We start from the raw sequence: 22,452 nt of genomic DNA, 5'->3' as shown, positions 1-22,452 counted from the left end.
TTCTAAAACTACAGATACCATTCTGTCCAAACAAATAACCCTGGGTGCTTAGCCCTACAATTCAAATTTCAGTAACTAAGTCTCACCTCTAATGCTTGAAATTAATAGGAAGGCATTTTAATAAAATGAGCACATGTGATAATCATCAGAGACACTGATAACTACAGAATGGACAACTTCCTTTTAGGGGATGCTATTCCACACAGGAGTTCTCAATCATTGTCATCAATAAATGAAGTAAGACATTAACTAGAATATGCTATTTTAGGGAATTAAGTGCCCAACAGATGATAATAGTCAAAATGTGTTATCACAACTGCCTTCCCAAAATGATACAATTTAGGTAAAGAAATGGAGTCCCCACCACAAACAGACTAAAGCATCAACAGAGCATGTTTATTATGTATGAGCATGACAACATATAAACTGTGATGTTCGCCTTAAAATACAATTCTAAAAGCAATTAAATGTATACATCTCCTTTTCAGAAGTAAGTTCTAAGTTTCAGTAAACTAAAGCAGCACAAGTTAAACGGTCTTCAGTATTAAACAAAAAAAAAAAAAAAAAGAAAAAAAGAAAGAAAAAGTCTACTTCCTTCTGATGTTTCACTTCACAATTAGGCAGAAATGCCCAGAACAGTCACCTGTCGATCTTCAATGGTCCTTTGTGTACTGTGCTGCTAATGCTACTTCAACACTGCTATATTAATGTTCCCCCGGGGAGCAGAGGTACAGTAGTGGAATACATAACTAAATGTTTCACACAAACAAGTTTCCTCCGCATTGTGTTACACAAACAATGTCTGGGTGGTGTACTCTAAAAGGGAAAAGGCTAAGAGGCATTCATGCCTACAGTAACGCAGAAGGAGGCCGCAAGGCAGCCAAAGCATAATGCCTGCTTGACGAGAAAATAAAAAAAATAGGAAGAAAAAAACAAACCGAGAAGCCTCTGGTGCTCAGATACTACAAGAACAGTTTTCACTCAAGTCGGTTGAAAAAGACTTCACTAAGCTGTCTCTGGGGAGGGTAGTCACAAAAATAGCATCTTTTCAAGACTTGTATAATTACTGATGGGCAAAGGCAGCCAAACTAACAACGAGAGGATGGATCCTTTATGGTAACCTAGCAACAATAAATAGCTGACTCAGAAGTGGGCCGACTTCATCCCACACTTTCCTACTAACGCCACATTTTACTCATAATGATTAATATGCTTAAGTCAAGATTAGAGGAGAGAAAAGTAAGAATGAACCGTAGTTAACTGAAAGAGTAGAAAAAATAGAACCAATTTTCCTGCATGTTACACAAGATGCCTTCAGTCTAATCTACCCATGCTCCCTCTTATGGTTCACTAGTGGACAGCATTACCTTAAGTGATTTCTAGTCATAATGAAAGGATCATACCTACCTTTAAAACAATCATACAATGTCCAGTAAACAAGGACACTTACAATACTGGCTCTGATTTCAGAAAAGACTGCCCGGAGTCACTGTGCTGTCCTCAACCCCCAACCTCTATCTTTACTGGCTGCAAATGTGAGCCTTAAATAGAATCTGCACCAGCTGAACCTGAAGGGCCCTGCTTCGTCTGCTCATAACCCAGTGAAGACATCATTAAATCAGAGCCTTAAGTTCAGAAGAGAGCAACTGAAACCAAGATGAAGAAGCAAGATAACCTTGGATTAGGCAAGCCTGGGCAGGGCGGGAGCCGCCACAAGAAAGAAGCTATCCCTAGGCAGAATTCCGCCATCGACCGAGAAGCCAGTCTCATAGCCGAGTCTCACTTTCTACAAAATTCTTGCATTTTCTGTTAGAGGCTTGGTAGTTCGATTTTCCTCCCACACTAAACGTTGGTTGATTTGTGGAGGACATATGATCAATCACGCTAAACCAGAAAAGAAGGACTCCGTGAACAAACAGTAGAAGGCAGGGAGAAACCTGAGCAGAACTCATTTTTGTTCCTCATAATATTATTCTAAGCAAAAGGCAGATGTGCAAATATGCATTTAAATTTCCATGCTCAGCAGATTAAATTTGTTTGCTTGTGCTCTTGTTTGATCTAGTGGAGTTGTAGGAGTGGCCGGTTGTCAAATCTTGCTCACTTTTCTCCCCACGAGGGTTGGCATGGTGCCAAGGAAGGCTCAAAACCACGAGCTATGTAAATCCCAAAAGATTCTACCTACAAATCAATAATCCATTTGAGGAAATTTTTACCAAGTTGGATAATTAAATGACCGTTTAAATGGGCTTTGCAGATACAATCACAGTTAGCTCCAAATATGGAAGTAGACACAGTCCCCTCAGCCATGGTAATCTTTGTGCAGTGCCATGGACCTAAGACTCCCAAGTCTACCACACTGTCTAATGCTTGTTTATCCCTTTAAGATCCTAATTCAGATCCCACCTGACTCAGGTGAGGTGTGGATTCCCTATATGCCAGGGGGCCCCAGAGAGTAATTTCCAACTCAAATTCTTCCCCAGACTTCAACCAACCTGAAATAAGACCCAAAGCCTCCAATACTTCTTTCCCACTGCCCATGACAGTCATCAGGCCCAGAAGCAGTCACAGGGACTTGTTAGATAGGAATCTTTTTTTTTTTTGTAGTTCTAATTGGCATACAATACATGTAAACAATAACTTGAATATTTCTGTGTGGTAAGTTTAATTTTTCTCTCCACCTACCAAACACTTGATTACATGGATCAAATAATGAAGGAGTTTCCCACACTAGAAAATCACTGGGGTGCACACTTCATACCTGAGCACTGAATATATACATCACTCCTTTCTTGTGCACCCCAACTCCTGTGTTTCCCAACCTCCCAAATTCACAACCTAAATTTTTAAATTATTGTTTTACATACATGCATACACACACACACACACACACCCTCCATATCTACCATCACCACATTAATAACTGTGCTGTATCATGTTTTACATAGTTTTCTGAGGGAAATATCAACAGCATAGAGAAGAGACCCTGCTCTAGTCTAAGGTCTGACCTAATTAGTAGTCTAAGCTACCACATAGGCTGTCATAAAATGTCTTCAGGCTGGAAAACCTCTCTCATCTTCAATTAAACAGACTATTAAACAACGCTTTCAGCTTCGCCCTCGTTTCTGCCATCCCTATCTTGTGGCACATTCACATACATACATACCATCCCCCCATGGTTATACCTAGCATTAGATCTATGTCAGATACAGATATTTTTTTAACCTAGCATTTTGACTTATTACATTTTTGTCAGTCTAATTGTTTAAGTCATCTTAAACAACCGATATGTAGAAATTTAAATATGAAGGTCACTACATCAGCACAGACAGTAGCAAGCACTTTTTAGCCCTGTCAGGCCACGGCGCACCTTCCCTACTTGACAAAAGAGACAGAAAAATAGTGGAAAACGAGCAGCTGCGTTACCTTCAAGACACGTTTGATGGAGCCCAGCACAAAGTTTCTTTCTGGGTGCTTCCTGTTCTGAAGGAGCCAGTCCCGGTTTAACACTTTCTCCCCTTCTTCCAACACACACTTCTGCCCTTGGAAATGGGGCTTCTCATACAAAATCCAGCTAAGCAAATGGAAGCACAAAGATCTGGTGAATCTACTTCTCTGAGAGACGGTACTGAGTAGGGCACGGGTCACTTGATGCATCTTTTAAAGCTAGGTTATTTCCCTCGATTAGCATTTGATGCTACGGTTCAAATAATAATAGACTAACTTACGTTTTAAAACATCTATACAAATTAGAAATAAAAATACTGATGTGGGGTCGGGGCGGGGAACTGGGGACATGACTCAGTAGTTAAAAGCAATTATGGCTCTTGCAGAGGATCCGCCTCCAGTTCCCAGTAACCCTATGATGGGTCACAATCATTCCTAACTCCAGTTTCAGGAAATGAAACACTGTCCTCTGAGCTCCACACGTACCACACATGCATGTGGCACACATACAGACATGCAGGTAAAACACTCAAACACATAAGATAAAAACTATTTTTATATATTTTTGTATATATATTTTATATTAAATCTATTTATTTATATATGCATATATGTATTTTATATATGTGAACACACTGCCACTGTCTTTAGGCACACCAGAAGAGGGCATCAGATCCTATTACAAATGGTTCTGAGCCACCATGTGATTGCTGGGAACTGAACTCAGGACCTCTGGAAGAGCAGTCAATGCTGATAACCGCTGATCTCTCTCTCCAGTTTATATAAATTTTAAACTACTAGACTTTATATCAGGTGGTATACCTACATCTATGGAGGCAAAAGAATCATACACATAAAATGAAAAATATTAAATAAATTTTAAAATATGAAATATTGTAGTATTATCAAGACAGATTTGCAAGTCAAGTTGAATGAAACGTAGCTTTGAAAAATGAGTTTAGAGTTGTGGGAAGCCTTACAGTAGAGGCCTGGATATGTATTTATGCACACACAGACTTTATAATTTGTCACATACACAAAGCATACATTTATATAGGAACAATTTAAGGACTCCAAGTTATGTTTCCGCCTTCATTTATCTAACACTGGGTACTACAGACAAGAATTTGTCTTCCTTCACGAAGACATCACGTCTGTTTACAGCACACATACTGGCCCGGGCTAACCTAAACACTGGACATGAAAACTCTGGCTCCAGTGTGTCTATGGAGCAGTGTCCATAATAACAAAGGAGGTTTCCCCTCATTTTTCGACCATACTAGGAATTCCTCCGTTGTTGAGTGTGTCAGCAAAGCAAACGACTCCATGTGGCCTTCACATTCCATGGCTTCCCACAACTCTGAACTCATTTTTCAAAGCCATGTTTCATTCAACTTGACTTGCAAATCTATCTTGAAAATACGACAGCTGTAAAATGACCCTGGCGGTATACATTAGGTCTTGCAAATCACTGCAGGCATTAAGCACTTAAAAACAGCCTATATAGTGTGTCATAGTTAATAAAAAGAATATGTTATAAAACGCTAACAGCATTGCAGAGATCCTAGTGAGATGAGGAAAGAGAATATGACGTTAATAAAAAACGACAAAGAGCACAAACGTGAGGTGACGTGGCTAATTCAAGGTTATAGCGTGTCAGGAGGGTTCTTACCAGCCCCTTACAACTTTTATCAGTGCCCCATTCGGGAAAGACCATGTTGTAGCATCAGGGATGTTACAGTAGACCTCTTGTTTATATTTACTTCCATGGAGATCATAGATGATCATCTGTAACATAGAGCAAGTGGGTGGTCATAATGACTAATTTTAATAATGCACAGAACAGTTCAAAATGTCATACAACATAGACAATAAAATTCCCTGCATGAGTAAGGCAAATAGTGAAGCAATTACTACAGGTAAGTCCTTAAGTGTAAAAATAAAAAAAAATAAATAAAAATACCCTCACTGTCTAAGTCAGTTAAAAGTATTTGCCTTCAATTCTACAAGCCTATAAGCAACCAATTTTTTCAGTATTTACAGCAGCCCACAGGAAGTCATTATGCTTACCTTTCCGGGCCTTGGAATACACTTCAGAGTTTGTTTGTCAACGTTCTGAAATAATAAAAGTGGAAGAACTAAGAGATAACTGGGTAAAAAAAAAGATACATATATTTTGTATATATATATGTGCATGTGTGTATATGCATATGTGTGTGAGTATTTGTGTTTACATTCTTCACAGTGATAAACCCATTTGCCACACATTTTCTAGATAACCATGCCACATATACATCTTTCTATAGACAAACAACAACAACAACAACAAAACTGTAAATACAGAAGAAAGTAACATAATGTCCCTGCCTTCGATAGAGCACAGCATGGAAGGGGTAAACAGATGACCACCCTCCACTAATAGTTGAAAATGTGGACAAGGCAGCGACAGGGAAGGGAGGCTGTGGGACAGGCGGCATCAAGAAGGGCTTCTTGGGATGAGTGGCAGTAAGAGAACTTAAAAGAACAGGATGCTAAAGTGAAAAGCTGGAAGAGGTTGGAGTAAGTAACGAGGGAGGAAATATTCCAGGAAGAGAGCAGAACTGCTCTGATAGTTCCTTGGGCTGGAACCAGGGAAATCGGTCAGGAGTGGGGAGACAAAGTGGACAATCCAGAACCCAGGTTTTGTATCAGTGAGGAGCGACTGCCGGATTTGATAAGCAGCAGGGATCAGACAGCCAGCATTTCACCTAATGTCATTGTTTATTTCCAAATCGTATTGGCTTTTAGGGTAACTTCTTGGTATTCAACTATTAGTGTGCTGCTAAGGCTGTTCAAGATCAAGATACACAAATGTGGATTCTCTAGAAAGCTTTCATGACATTGGCAAGGCCGGCAAGAAAACTCCATGTTAGACATCTGTGTGTTTCTAAGCAAAGGAGACATAGTAGCTGAAGGTAAGAGTGTTTTTCAAGCTGTGATGTGGCTTTTTGGTTTTCATAGTGGGCTGCTCAGCACCCTGCTTTGTGTGAAGCATCTCTCAGAAGAGGGCACGGATAATAATTAAGACAAGGGATAAAAACGTTACCGCACATAAAATTTCATGAGATAAATAAGCTACATGGGAAGTTGGGAAGTAGCAATTTCATCATGCACTGTAACATGAGAAATTCAGTAAATTACTGCCTCACTGACAGTGAGAATATTAGCCAAAGCCTGTGAATTTGCTCGTTTCTAGAGCAGAGCCTTTATATTCCGAATGAGCAATCATGCTTTCTTCTTGTGAACAGATAACTAAAGCATATGCTATCCTTCAAAATATAATTCTCAAGTTTTAAGAAACAAAATTTACACCTCAAAGTTGTGTGTGTCTGTCTCTCTCTGTGTGTGTGTGTGTGTGTGCGTGTGTGCGTGTGTGTGTGTATACTGAACCTGGGCTCACATCCTAGATGATCACTCTACCACTGATCTATACAAAGCCCCTTTTATTTATTTTTCCTTGACACAGTGAACCACTAAGTTGCCAGGCTAGCAACTTTTCATGTATTAGCCTCCCAAGACTCGGGTTTTTAAGGAGCCTTCCGACAGTCTCACTACCTAGCGTTCTGCTTCATTTGCTAATAATCACAGTAACTTACCTCCATATATGGACTTAATCTGCCTGCGTGGTCCTGAACTCGGAAATACTTGGACACTGGTTCCTGATGGGTGCCGCCAAATCTGGTCCCTGTTTCCAGGCAGTGAGTCCTGGAACTCTGCAAGTACTGATGATAGGCACTCTTCAAAGAAGAATGCAACTTAGAAGTCAGATGAGACTTTTGGAGAAATGAGGCCTTTTCTTGCCACAGGCTATGTTGCAGATTGGAGGTCGTTGGTTCACTGAACTCTACGTAAGACTTGGAAATTCCACCAATTTCCTGGTCATCATCAGGGTAAAAGGTGATGGATGGATCTGGCAGGTGGAAGGTAACACGCTCCCTCCTTTCAGTTCTCAAACCTTTGCCTGAAGCTGTTCCTGCTGCTTCCTCCTCCTCTTCCTCAGCCACCTGTCTGTCATCTCCATCGAAGTTTCTCTGTAAGCGCTCTGATACTGACTGTAGGAGGGATAAGACGGAAGAGGGCTGGTTTGCGCTCTCCCTTGACTTGGTGGAGCCATGGTGACCAGGCGAAACCTCACTGGATAGAACCTCCTCCTGTGAACTGTCATCCTCATAAATGGGACTCAGGGCTAAGGGATAGATTTTGTACCTCTTGGCTTCCACCGATAAGAACATCTCTGAATTGTCTCCATCAAATGCCTCAGCCAGTTTACCTTCTTTTTCAAAATGATGGACCAGGTCAGTTCGGCTCTCAGACCTTTCACATGCCAGGCTAGGCATGCTGCTGGAGGAGTTGTCGGGAAACAAGAAAGACCGTGTTCCTCGTAATTCTGCAGTGGTGTACCTGTCCTCCTCTTGAAGGGGTTCCTCATACAATATAGTAAAGGAAGAACTGTCTTGTTCATCTTGAGAGACGAAGGCTAAGTTGGACTCTTCCTTTTCTTCTCTATAATCCAGATTTGTCCTCTTGTCATGTACTACAGGCACAGACATTATTTTGTTGAGCCTTACTACTGTATCCTCCTCTTGAAAATCTGGTATTGCTAAGGCTGGGTAGCCCTCATAATCTTTACTTAATGTAGGCGATTCATAGCCCCTGAAATGCGAAGCAAGTCTGTCATCGTGCAAAATCAAGCCTTCTTTTACCTCACCGGGAGGCTCTTCTATTTCTCCAATGCTCTTCTCCATGTACTCCTGAGGACACTTTTCACTTTCAAAGACAGGACCCAGGGTCTCCATTTGTGTAATGGTCACCTCTGGTGTTGTTCCATTGGTGCTCTCAATGGCTACCTCTGTACGTAACACTTCAGGGTTCTCGATGCTGCCAATGGAATCTTCTGGAGCCATTACTTCCATTTCTATCTTAGAAAGCACAGGCTCAGTTGTTCCATTTGACTTTTCAGTGTCTCTTTGGACTCTTTTTTCCAAGATGTCCAAGGGAGAATGTACCGTCTCCTGGTATGTTTCTTTCACGTCTAATACAAATGGGACTGTTTCAGCATTTCCTAGGGCATCTTCAGCATCCATTAGGGGTGACACAGGTCTCTCCATCTTTCCAGTAATTCTGTCACTGTATTTTTGATAAGTATTTACTACTTCTAGCCTTATAGGCATCCCTTCAGTACTGTAAGTATCTCCTTCAGAGTCCTTAGGATAAATATCTTCCATTTCTAGTTCATCAGGTACCACACCTATCACATCTGTCTTTGCAACATCACTTTCTTCATCCTTCTGGTAAGTGTCTTCCATTCCTAATGTAACAGTTGTCACTTCAGCCTTTGAAGTAATCCCCATACCATCCTTTTGGTAGAAATTTTCCACTTCTGACATCACAGATGCAACCCCTGTCTTGCCAACATCCCCTTCAGCATGTGTTTGGTAAAAACTTTCCATCTCAATTGAAATAGGTGGCACCTCAGTCTTTACAATATCTCCCTCAGCATCTTTTAGATGGATAGTTTTCAATTCTGACACAACAGGCATCACCTCAGCTTTGCCAATGTCCCCATCGCTATCCATCTTATAAGCTTTTTCCATTCCCAAAGTGATGGGTAATTCCTCGGGTTTTTCAACATACATCTGAGCATCCATTTGGTATATGCCTCCTCTTGTGAAAATGTTAACCTCTGGTTCAGCTTTTGTAATGTTCAATTCAGCATCCATTTTACATGCTTTTTCTCTATGTGGCATAAGAGGGGCTGCTTCGTGCTTCATAATACTCAATTCAGCATCCCTTTTGTTGGTCTTTCCTATTTCCAACATGGAAGGTATAAGTGCCATTTTCCCTACATTTACTTCATTATCATTTTTGTGTGCTTTCCCTAAATCTGATATTGCAAGGGGCGTGCTTTTATTATGTCCTGGAAAACTTTTTTCGGATATGCATACAAGGCTATCAGAAAAACTGTTTTTGGATGTGCTAGGCACATGGATGTCATCATTTGCAAGAGGCAAGTTGAAATTTAATACAAGAGTTCTAGTGTCTTCTGTTGCCATTTTGTGATTACCCACGCACTCTGTTTCGGCCGCCTTTTTATAGTCCTCACTGACAAAAAAACGTGGCTTCACTTTATCATCTAACCTTGTATGGGGCATGCCTTCAGCTTGGAAAACAGTCTCTGATTTCTGCAAATTCATATTCTCAGACTGTCCAGATCCACTTCCAAAGCCTGGGAACTCCTGATAGGGAACAATTTCTCTTCCTTTAATTGACTCGGTGCCAATTGAGGAGAATTTATTTAATACTTCATTTTCGCTAATTTCACATGTGCTTTGATTTACTGCCTGTTCTGATACCAAGAACTCCCTAACTATAGCATGAGGGTTAACACTACCACTACTGTTCCAGTTTTTTGAAGTGTTAGCCTGAGGTTCAGAAACCCAGGTATTTTCAATCTCATTAAAAGCATCATTTATGAAATTTTCTTGGGCTGCATAAATAACCTCATTGACTAATTCCGTGGTCAGTTCTTCTAACATATAAGAGCTATTCACTCTATCAAAATCATAAAGGAGACTTGTCTCACCAACTGCAGATGAAATACTGATCTCTTCTTCCTCTTTGACTTCTGACATATTGTCCACACCTTTCTCCTCCAAACTCTCCTTCAGTTGGATCCCTGCTAACACCACTTCTGATGGGATTGATTCTTTCACAGTACCTGGATTTATTATATCATCTTGGGCTAGATGCTCCTGGCAGGTACTAACCACGTGTTTGGATTTTAGTTCTTCTCTGACAGAACTTAAAATCTCCTCAGCCAATGTATCAGCTTTTGTGAGTAAACCACTTCTGAGTAAAAGTGGGTCATGTGCTCTTCTGCTTGCTTCTGTCTGGTCAGCAGATGCCTCAGAACACTGCTGGCATGATCGGTTAACTGACACTGGTGCCTCAGCAACTGTTCCTGTCTCTGCTTTCATGGGATTGTCAAAGCAGGCAGTGGTTGGGGAATCAAGAGATGCCTTCCTAGTATGAGTCCCTAAACATCCCTGAAGTGAGGTCACTTCTGCCCCTTTTGGGCTAGGTGTTTCTAATGCCAAATAAAAGCTATTATGGCCCAGTGGGTCAGTAACAGAAGCACTTTCACATGTGAGATTTATAGCAACTTTTAAAGACTCAAAATTTCTTGGGAGATCATGTAAATTTACAGCTGTGCTATCTCCCTTAGAGGGACAAAAGGAGGGAGATGTGGTACCAGCACTCTGGAAATAAGAGTCGTCTCTATGTGATGAGGCTTCCCCTTCTAACTCCAGTAGAGAAGGTGCATTCAATGAGCTGGAGCCCTCAGGTACAGACACATTTTTCTCCAAATGGGCATCAGAACCCAGAAAAGATGTATATATGTGTGTGTTGTCAGTTTCTTGGAATTTTGGAGAGATATTGTCTAAACTCAGTTCTTCCACTTCAGAGATGCTAGAACTTTTTTTAGTCACACAAATAGCCAAAGATGGACTGATTAGGCAAGTACTAGCTTTACAGTTCTGTGCCATGTGCCTTGTGGAGTCCTCCTCTGGAGCAAGAGGAATAATCCCAGGCAGATTACTTTTGAGAATAGAAGCAGAGTTATCTAGGGTATTTATCTCTGTTTCTTGTACACTGTGATGCTTAGAGGCAAGAGAAATTCCAGTCTGGTGATTCTCTTCAAAGCCACCACTGAAACATAACTCTTTAATCTCTCTGTGAGCCACTGGTTGAACATCTTCGTCCTTTTCCATACCTAGATAATTTAGCTCCGATAAAACAGTCTCTGCTAGCGTCTCTGCAAGTGTTACTTGAGAAAGGGAAATGTTGCACTGAGAAACATCTCTGGGTTCTGCCTGAGAAACGGAGAGCGTAGATGAGACTTTTCCTCTTCCAGAACTTGACTCAACAAGGAAGCTGCTCTGACCACAAACTTCTACTTTTCCCAACATTTTAGCAGTTTGGATTTCCAAGGGAAAAGAATCAGGCTTCTCTACAGTGCTCTGACTAGCCTTAGCATTTGAGGACATTAACTCTGCCTCCTTAGGACCATGAGATGGAACAGAATTGAGATGCTCAGAGATGTCTCCATGCTCAAAGGTTAACAGACCTATCCCAGCTAAGTGAGTGCCAGTGGTTTCAGGACCTGAAGGAAATTGGCAATTTTTACCATCAAGAAGAATTTCCTTAGATTCAAGGATTTTGGATGCATGTCCAAGGTAAAGGGTAGGAGGAGTCTCCCTGTCTGCAGTCTCAGAATGAGTTCCCACATCTTCTCCTTGACACTTATTAGGATGAGAAAAAACATTGCCCTGTCCAGTTTTACTGGACGTAGATCTCTCATTCTTTAAACCAGGGAAACCCAACTTGCCAAGCCTGTCGATTCTAGAAACAAAGGTAGGAGGTGAGGCACTGTAATCAGAAGTTTTACAGTCAAGGTTAAGAGGTGTCTCAGCATCAGAGAAAACTCTGCCTTGTTGAGGATTCTTTAAGAGAAAAGGAGATTCAGAAGTAGGATTTCTGTTAAGTTCAGATTTTACTTGATGTGCTATTTCACTTTCTGTGCATGCTACAATCGCCAAGTCACTGACATGCTTCACAGATCCAGGGTCCTCTTGAGTTTTTCCCATCTCGTGAGGAGTTTTGACACATGTTTCCAAACCAAGCTTTTTGGTTTCTGTTTCACACGGTGACTCAGTTTCTTTGGGTAAGGACTCAATTCTGAGTTCTGGAGCTCTTACTTGACTTAAAGTTGTGGGCTCACTCCCTGAGGCACATTCTGTTGCTTTCAAGATTTCTGACACGCTATTCTTCTGTGAGTCTCGGGCAGGTAACTTCTTTCCTTCATTTACAAGTTCTGAGTCTGTCGCAGCATGTCCCTGGAGAGTGGTACTTCGGGCGTGATTGACATTCTGCCTTGACGGGTTATCTACAGCTGGCTTGTCACAACACTTATTCTCTGGCAGCCATACATCTTCATGCCTAATTGATTTATGTGGACTTGACAAATTTGTACTTTCCATTTTGGTAGTGTCACTCCCATCAGATTTACTACAAGAGAAATCAGGAACAGCAGGCCTCTGAGGCTGAGCGTGCTCCTCTCCCAGCACTGATGGCAGCCCATCACTCACCGCACAGCTGTTTACTCTCAGTGGATTTTCGGTTGCAGTTTTCTTCTGAAATTCTGGACAAGGGCCTTGGCTACTTCTGCTTTCTCTAAACACTGAGGAGCATACTAAACCACTCTCTGTCTGTGAGTCAGGGTCCCCAACAACATAGCTGGGGTTAGACACGGAAGAAGGGGAGGCCCAAATGCTCCTGGGGCCTCCATGGTTATTTTTATTTAAAATATATTTAGATGAAGCATTATTCTGCAGTCCTGGGATGGCTCCCTGATTGTTTTCTAGGTTGGTATTTATTTGGCTATAACCAGAGCCTTCTAATGGACCTCCAAGCAAATATCCTTTTGTGGCTACGTCTTTGCTGGCTGTGGACAATGGGACTGTCACAGTGTCCACTATGCTTCTAGAGCCCATGTGTGCCTGGGTACTTGAGACAGAGCTTCCATCTTCTTGGGCTAAGTGATTCACAGTTTCCAACACAGGCTGTTGCTTCAAATACTTCCTGATTTGTGTGGGACCTCGGTATGTTGCGTACGTCACTGAAGGTTTCTCTGCCTTACCAATCACCGCGTCTTTTCTACGAAGAGACAGCATGGGTATCAGGCAATTTAATAACAGTAAAACCAGCCATTGTGAAGTATAGCCTTCAAATACCATGTCTCATATAATACGTTCTGAAGAAAACTCTAGAAATTCTTGGTTAGCCGTTACCTGTTTTATTAAAAATAGTAAAGAGCTAAGAAGCAGCCTGGGACTATCGAGTCTGCACTGATGTTTGAGCTCCTTGAAACTGTTCTTCCTTGTCTCACCACATAGAATTTCTAATTGTGGGTAACAGAAAGGCCACAGAATGACAAACCAAGACTTAGGTTCTTGTTTGAAGCCCCCCAAACATTCTCCTCTAACAGATTAGCACCATTAAACTCATACGTCAGTGATTTCTCCATCAAATTAGAATATCACAGCAAGCATCTACTCCTTTAATATCACACGAGAACTTGAACAGCTACTTCTTTGTGTGTAAACTGAAGAAACTTACACACGATTTACAGTTAATTTACAGTTTACATTAAATAATTTACATTATTTACAGTTAATACTGAATATATATTAACTCAACCAATGGCAGAATTCTTAGCAATTTTCTCTCCTATTAAGTATTTCAGATATTCAGCTCCTAAGTACTAAATTGCTTTGGCAAAAGAAATATCATCATAATAGAGTTCTAGAAGGACTGGAAAACCAACTTCAGCAGAAAGTTCCTGGTGAGCCGGGCGGTGGTGGCGCACGCCTTTAATCCCAGCACTTGGGAGGCAGAGGCAGGCGGATTTCTGAGTTCAAGAGTTCAAGGCTAGCCTGGTCTACAGAGTGAGTTCCAGGACAGCCAGGGCTACACAGAGAAACTCTGTCTCGAAACAAACAAACAAACAAACAAACAAACAAGAAAAAAAAAGGAAAAAAAAGAAACTTCGTGAAGTTCTCCTCATCCAAATTGCTGTGAAGAATCTACCACGGATAAGCCAGGCTGCTTTGTAGCCCTCTATAAATAAACACTATTCCTAGTTTCTTAATTTTATCATCAAGGGGAAGTGACCTTAATCCTAAACCATAAGAATTAGTCTCACAGATTACCTCCACCACAAAACTGACCCTCTGATAAGATGGGTGTATTCTCTGTTCTTCAAATGCACGGACCACATTAAGATATAACGAGCTAAGAAGTTTTTCCTCCACTAGTCTATTAATTAGCTGAGGGGACACACAATGTGTCATCGTCATCTTTGCATACTTCAATATATAAAAGATCTATACAATAGCATCTATTCAGAGGATTTAATGTCATCCTTTGATGGCGATAGACAACTGCATTCATGTGGCACATATTTAGAAACACATACATATACATAAAATAAAAAGTACATCATAAGACAGTCTGAAGTAGATTGCTTAACATTAGAGTAATTATTAGCCATCAAATCCACTGGAACTGGAATTACAGGTGGTTGTGAATCACCTGACCTGGGTGCTGAGAACTGAACTTAAGTCTTCAAGAGCAGCAAATGGTCTCAAACAGAGTCATTTCTCTAGCCCCTAAATGTCTTGATTCTTTCTTAAGGGTGATACTAAAGTGTTTAAATTCTGAACTCATATTAAAATGTAGGACCCTGAATATGAAGATAGACAGTGAAAATATTGGCTATATATTTTAGGTGACTTTTTCAAATAACATCTATCATAATCTAAAACATTACTATAGAATCCATATGAAAAGTGAAAAAAAGCTGGGCAGTGGTGGCGCACGCCTTTAAATCCAGCACTTGGGAGGCAGAGGCAGGCGGATTTCTGAGTTCGAGGCCAGCCTGGTCTACAGAATGAGTTCCAGGACAGCCAGGACTACACAGAGAAACCCTGTCTCAAAAAACAAACAAACAAACAAACAAACAAAAAAGGAAGAGAAAAGAAAAAGAAAAGTGAAAAAAATCCAGTTAGTATTCCAATACCTGTAAAAAACAAAACAAAACAAAACAAAACAAACAAACAAAAAACAAAAAACACCAGTTCATCTTTACTGTTAAAGCAATGTTAGAAAGCTAGATTTATCTCAGTGATAAAGTTAAGTACCTCTCCTACAGCATATATAAAACCCCAGCATACATCTTAAATTTTATGTCTCTTACATACATCTTAAATTTTAGCTGAACTAGTTTATTTCACCGCATATAAATTCTGGTTCCTAAAATTTTACCAAGCCATAAGTGTATATGAGAAAAAAAGTCTGTTCCATTCATTTATTTTACTGTTTATCATAAACTTACCAAACTAGATGCAGAGAGAAAAGCGGTGGCGACTTTAGCTACAGCATGAATTTCAGACTAGATCAAAGAGTCATTCGACAAAGTCTGACTTTGGATAAAACAGCCTTTGTAAGAAATATTTAAGAAGACACAAATAAAGCCTGGAGTGAGTCATGTTACTTGGTGCTCTTGCAGGGAGGGGACCCTCATTCAGTTCCCAGCCCCGACGGGGCAGCTCACAACCATTCTTATTCTGGCTCCAAGGTATTGAACCACCTCTTCTGAACTCTACAGGCACTAGGAAGGCACAGTGCATAGACATGCCGGCAAAAATTCATATGCATAAAGTAAAAAAAGAGAAAAGTAGATAAGGCTAGTGTTACTGACAAATCCCTTATCAGCATATATAAATTTTAATATAAGTAATAAACTACAACTTTTTCCCCAAAATATGACCCAAATTCTGAAGAAATGGGTACCCAAAGGAATGTATATGATGCCAATGAAATGGGAAATAATAGATAAGAGTCATGTATATAGCCAATGTAGAGACCTTAGAATCAGCTCTGTCTGACCGAGATATCAAAGCGTTTTATTCTGTACAATAATTATAAACTAACTATAGAAATGTCTTGGATAACTCTGGAGTATGAAGAGGGGAAATCCCTGTTATACCTTTATATTTTAAGGACTTTCTGCCTAATTTCAATGATGATGACTTTAATACCTCAGTTTAAAATTCTAGCGCCCTGGATGGAAATACTACATATCTATAACTTGAGTGTGTCTTCACTATATCAGGCAATTGCCATGTTTAAAGAATTGGACATCAAAGTCACAAGCACAGCTTTCTGCATTATAATTAGTTGCTTCAGTTCTGAGTAGCCATACTGCCATGAAATGTCAGTCAGCAACTCTCTGCTTTCTACATGGTTGTTTCATAGGTTATGGCTGAGTCACTACAACTGAATGATGATTAAAAACATAAAAAGGTCCTTTTTTTTATTTTTAAATAGAAAAAATCTGCTTTTAAAAAAGTCTCACTTTAGTTGGGCATGGTGGCAAATACTCATAGCACTTGGGAATCAGAGCCAGGTCTAACTCTGAGTTTGAGGCCAGCCTGGTCTAAATAGTGAGTTCCAGGATAGCCTGAGCTACATAACTGAGAGAGCCTGTCTCAAAAATCCAAAACAAAACAAATAAAAGCTAGAAGGTTTATCTTTCACAAGCTAAACAGAAAAAAAGAGCATTTCATACACATAATTATACATGTGATCTATACTATATTCAACAGTATATCATCTCCAAAATAATAGGAATAAGGTAAGATGCTAAGACATTACAAGTATTTATAGAAACAGGCACATTACTATACAGTCTGGATAAATTTAATACACCTGCTTTCTCAGCCAAAAATATTTCATTTCTCAAAAAGAAATTCAACTATAGCAGCCTTCAAATAACAATTAGTCTTTTTTAAAAAAATGTATCTAATATCTGACTTTAGAAAACCATGACTAAGCTACTTTTCAAGCAATATTTATTTCCTTTCAAAGCACATACTTAAACACATTCTCTCTCATGATAGGGAGGGCTTTTAACTGTTTTATGTAAAGGAAAGCAATACAACTAACAAGGCTGTTTCTTTGAAAGGAGCTACATGACAGAACAGCTTTTCATGATGACTGTGAATTATGAAAAAAATGGTAACAGAAATCAACTGACATGAAGCCACAAGGACTGTCCCGAGTCCACAGTGAAGCCCCTTTATTTAACTGGATAGATGGTTAAGCATTTCTCCATCCAACAGAGTAGATTCTTAATCGAGAAGGAAAAGAAAAGTCTAAGGTACTTAACACAATAGAGGATGGAAAATACTCTGGCTAGTGTACTTGAGTATAAGAAAAACCAAGCTTATACCTGCTCTTTAATCAAAGGAAGAAAAAGGAGTGTTGAAAGACGCCTGAAGTTCAAACAAGCCGTCACTTTACTAGAGCTATGCAAAGGGTTCATAAACCTAGCTTCCTGATAGAGCCGATATATGGACTTGTTTTTAACCCCTTTAATTGGATTCCACCAAAAGAAGAAAAAGGAGAAGGAGGAGGAAGAGGAAGAAGAGGAAGAAGAAGAAAGGAAGGAAGGAAGGAAGGAAGGAAGGAAGGAAGGAAGGAAGGGAAAAGGGGAAAGGAGAGGGGGAGGGGGGGGGGGGGGGGGGAGAGGGGAGGGGAGGGGAAGTTAGGTTCTGGCAGTGGAGAATATTATAGAATACCTTTCCAAGTCCTTCAGTTGAGGAAGTTTACCACCTAGGCTCATAAAGCTAGGTCCAAAATGGTAGGAGTTTTGTTTCTTTGTTTGTTTTCCAAGTAACTTTCAAACTTACTTCAGCATATCAGTGGTTTCCTGTTCGCTGTCTTGTGTTGAATCCAAAGAAAAGGCATCAGAGAGTTCTGAGGAGTTGGACTCTTGTTGGTCCACAGGAAGTGCCTGAGTCCTCACTGGGCAGCTGGCAATCTCCTCCTCCCTTTGGTTCCCCTCCTCAGGAGAGCCACTGGGGGTCTGTGGATCTTTCTCAGGTTTATCCTGATCATCTTTGAAAGAAGATTGCTTAACCTCTCCAAGAGATGACTTTCCTGAGATATTGAATAAGTTCCCAAGAAACTGAAAAAAGCTTTCTTTTGGCTGTCGGTCGCTCTCTCCTGTTTTGGCATCCGATGTGGAATCTGAGAGGTCCTTTGGCTTTGGGACATCATCCACCAGGGGAAGAATGGCTGGCTGCTCAGCATGGTTCCTTCTGTCCTCACCGTGGGGAGTCTGAACACAAAATACATGAACATCATCATTTACAAACTAACATAGGCTGACTTGACAGCGAGGGCAAGGCAGAAACAAGGATCACACATGTGACCCAAACCCTGGGGTTCTTATTCTTCATGCTGTTTACAACCTACTTCTACAGTCATCTGAGAAGCTTAAACAAAACTGTACATTGACATCACAAAGGGAGACCTACTGCACTCCAACACTCCAAACTGGAGTAACCAGTCTAGGTTTGGAAGAGGTGACAAAGAGGTTGCAAGTAGGTGATCCTTGTGGGAGGAAATAAACCTCTGAAGGGAACCTAAAAGTTGACTGTGTGATGTCTGTCTATCTCCCTGTCTATCTGTCTCTCTGTGTGTCTCTCTCTGTGTCTTTCTCTGTCTCTCTTTCTCTCTGTCTCTGTGTCTCTCTCTGTGTCTTTCTCTGTCTCTCTCTGTGTCTCTCTGATTCTTTGTCTGTCTCTCTGTCTCTCTCTCTGTCTCTCTCTGTGTGTGTGTGTCTGTGTGTGTGTGTTTAGTAAGGCATTAGCTTTAAGGGGCTTACTTAGTTAGAAATTTATTAGGATGCCAAACTGAGAAGATCAAGAATGGAGATATGGGATAGATCCCAGCAACCCTGACAAGTACTTAAATATGACCTCTAACATTATAGAGTGAGCACTGTATAGGTATTACTTCCAACACCTAGTATATCAGACAAATAAGCCCACAATGCCTTTATCATTTCAGCACTGTATTAACCCACGGTTATGCTACTGTATTACATAAAATTGTTCCTCAACATGGTCAAGAAAGACAGGAACATGCTGTACCATTCGACGTAAAGACGCACCAAAACATTAGGCCCTGAGAGGGAATCACATACAAAATAAGTAGTGCCCCAGCCATTCTTTAAAGACACTCAACATTTTCAGAGATGCATTTTACCTGCTCAGGATTCAACTGTTAGTAAATCGTACTCACATTCATACGAACGGCTCAAGCTAAGATCAAGCTAGGAGAGCAGAGAATGTGTTGGCATTTCACCTCAGGCTCTCCCGGGATTCCAGAAGGCTTCAGGCAGATGTGCCAGCTCACCCCGCCTCCCAACATGCCTGCTCACATAGCTGCATACTTGGAAACGGAATGCACACCCAGAATTGTCTGTCACTCACCACACTCAAGAGTCCTCATAAAAGAAAGCACAACTGTGAGTCAGGGAAAGATCAGAACATCAAGGTAAAACCACCCTAGGGCACTGTAAGCTCACATGATCAAGTTTTGTAAGAAGCTGATCTTCAAGAGAACAAAGCTATCCTAATCACTTGTCATCTGTTCACCATGGTCCTTGTTTCAGAAACAGCTTAGAAGGGAATTCCACTAACCACTCACCAAGTACAGTACGAGGAATGCACTGAAAATAATGGTAAGAACATGATGATGCAGAATGATTTCAAATGAGTATGTTAAGTTGGTGGCCACATTAGAAGAAAGACTGTACTTTTATTTATTATTTTTCTTTCTTTCTTTCCTTTTTTTTATAACAGCATTTTTTCTATTCTTATATCAAGGTAGGACTTACATAACTTAAAATCCTCTACTGTTGGAATACACCAGCCTTTTAGTCTCTACAAGGCTTACCTTCTATGGTTTCATCTGCTTTGATCTCACTTAACTTCCACGCCCACTACCCACCCAGTTCATCCCCTACCACCACACTACCCCGGCCAAATGGCGGGGGGGGGCGGCGCCCGCTGTTAAGTCAGTGGAACCCTCTCCTCCACTGCCTCAGAGTTTGGCAGAAGACATGCTAGTTTGTTCACATATATCATTGCTGTCTATTGACTACTCCATTTAATTTGTTCTAACTTCTGGGCAGCCCATTTCTCCTGCATCAAAATGAGTGGGCACTGCAAGTGAGTCTGTGATTCACTCTGCTCAAACCAGCCTGAGTGAATGTTGCTCCTCACACAAGGCTATTTCTTGGCCAAGGTGAACCATGGGCCACCGAGTAATATTGAAATGCTGGCGATTCAGGAAGGAATCAGCACTTGCTCCTCTCTGTTTTCAATGTTCAGCTTCTAAGATTTCTGCAGTGCAAGCTTAACAAAGGGTGTTGTTTTTCAAAGTTTCTTTAAAATGTCTCGGTTGCTTAATTTTAACCTCAGAGTCTTCTGACAATTTTTTTTTCCTCAGTAATTAGAAGATTCTCAACAAGAAGAAAGCTTCTAAACTTAGAAACAAATGTGAACAAGCTCCAACATTCAACTGAAACACCTACAATGAAATCTGCATTTCTATATTAAAATGTCAAGCCTGATCTAAAGCAGCTGTTCTTTGCCCTGGGCCTGGAAAACAATGAAGTTAGTCCAACCACAGGGCTCTCACTAGGTGGGGCCCACTTCCTTTTGCCAATAGGCCTGTTTACCATTGTTCTAAGGAGGCAGTAGATTAAAAGCACTCAGAGTCAGGCAAACACTAACAAACATTAATTCCAATTCTGCACAAAGACACACAGTTATTCTGCATATAAAATGTAAACTCGAGGAGGAAGGCATGGGTTGAGAATTTATTTTTGCATAGTAGGGTGTGACGCATGATCTTTAGGGTCATCCATCTGCGTATACTTTGCCACATGCAGTATAAGGAAATGGCGGAAAGCATTATTTATACTGCTTAAGACTCACTTAGCTGTGGTCTTCAGGGAGTTGACAGTTGAGCTTGATGCTGACCACTGGGAGGCGGGGAGGGAGCGCTAGAAAAGGGAGGTGCACAACGGAGGGCCTACTTAACTTGAGGATGGAGAGATAGAGATTCGTTGTGCAAAAATACACAACAATCCAAGTTTTTGCCAGATCCAAGGTCTAACATGGGAAATATGAATGAAATGTGCTATAATATAGGTGTGGCAGAAGAGTAAGGGACACGAGGAAAAGGGACTGATGACAGAGCACCAAGGCTGGGGAAAAAAACTAAAATTCATGAGAGAAGAAATCTGGGAAATATATGGAGAACATCAAAATCCAAAACGAGTTGTTCCCTCCAGGATTCTGGTCTCCAGACAAGGAACAAAGTACCTCCGGAAGCAGAAGGCAATGAAGAATGCCAAGACCCCTGCCAGATTATAACAAGACGAGAGCTAGCCCCTCACAGATGTCCTGGGAATCCTTCATTTGCGCTTCTTTCTGCCTAGACCATCTTCCCTCAGCTATTTATAACTCAAGCTTCAACTCTTCCAGAGCTCTTCTACAGGTCTTACCACCACCCTCTACATTAATTATCAGAGTCCAATAGGCCTTTTGTTCCTATTGTATGAGGCAGCTCTTCACTTGTGGGAAAGGGGAGAGGACCCTAGAGGACATAAATGTGATGGGGAAAAGAGAGCGACTTCTGAGAGCTCCAATAGAGGGAAAGGATTAGTGTTAGAGAGAGGAAGGAACATTGGTCTCAGAGCAGAGGACAGAGCTAAAGCCTGAACAGTTCTCTAGGTGGAGAATTTTGTAAGCACAAGAGCCTTTGATGTCAGGAACAGGAGAGGAGAGATAAGGAACAGAAAGAGTGCTTGTGGGGAGCTGGGATCTGGGCTCTCCTAACAAAAACAACCTGGAAAAAATGTTTCTGGAGAATGCAACTCCAAATCAGCAACAGCCTAAAGCAGGGGGAGCAAAATAGCAGTTAGGACAAGGTGGACTTTAGCATTCATTCATTAAAACATAATGAACAAGACACTACCACAGGTGTTTAGAGCTGGCTGAGAAAATACACTCATATTTTGCTGTTGTGGAACCTACGTCCTGGTGATACAAGGTCTTTTAATAAATCGACTGGGCATTGGCTTCCTTTATAACAGCCTGCAGCACTGGGGGCTTATCTTACGCCAGCATTCCGAGCAGCAGCATTTTGAGGTTGTTGGGACTGTTGGCAAATGAAGACACTGTGTGGAAAAGAGAAGAACCAGGTAACTCTTCCTACAAGAATTTATTTGGTCCTCCTAACTACACAGTTACTACCTGCTTTGTCCATCACAAGGATGGTCCTTCAGCACACTCTGGCCAGTTCCTTTCCACCCCAACTCCAGGGATCTACGCTCCTGCTCCACCTTCCTGGCCCCATCTATACTGTCATGACCCAAACTCTGACTCCTAATCCCAGGAAACCACAAGTGTGCACTGGTACCTTTGCATCTTTGCAACTCTTCCCCCACCGATAGAGATGTGCCCATCATTCCAGTCCTCCACT

At 41.1% G+C, this 22,452-nt stretch overlaps 1 protein-coding gene across 1 annotated transcript in view; it reads right to left on the bottom strand.

Moving 5' to 3' along the window:
- Positions 1 to 22,452, bottom strand: part of Crybg3 (crystallin beta-gamma domain containing 3) — a 107,456-nt gene that overhangs the window by 53,395 nt on the left and 31,609 nt on the right. The window contains exons 3-7 of the mRNA XM_028760226.1: positions 17,799 to 18,229; positions 7,080 to 13,200; positions 5,515 to 5,559; positions 5,117 to 5,232; positions 3,424 to 3,571 (exon numbers count right to left, since the gene is read on the bottom strand). Coding sequence (XP_028616059.1) covers positions 3,424 to 3,571; positions 5,117 to 5,232; positions 5,515 to 5,559; positions 7,080 to 13,200; positions 17,799 to 18,229 — 6,861 coding nt within the window. The remainder of the gene's footprint in view (positions 1 to 3,423; positions 3,572 to 5,116; positions 5,233 to 5,514; positions 5,560 to 7,079; positions 13,201 to 17,798; positions 18,230 to 22,452) is intronic.

The sequence above is a fragment of the Grammomys surdaster genome, unplaced genomic scaffold, assembly GCF_004785775.1.
Source record: "Grammomys surdaster isolate TR1022 unplaced genomic scaffold, NIH_TR_1.0 126398, whole genome shotgun sequence".
Lineage (NCBI taxonomy): Eukaryota > Metazoa > Chordata > Mammalia > Rodentia > Muridae > Grammomys > Grammomys surdaster.
Note: the sequence above shows the minus strand (reverse complement) of the source record. Positions and strands in the feature narration are given on the sequence as shown.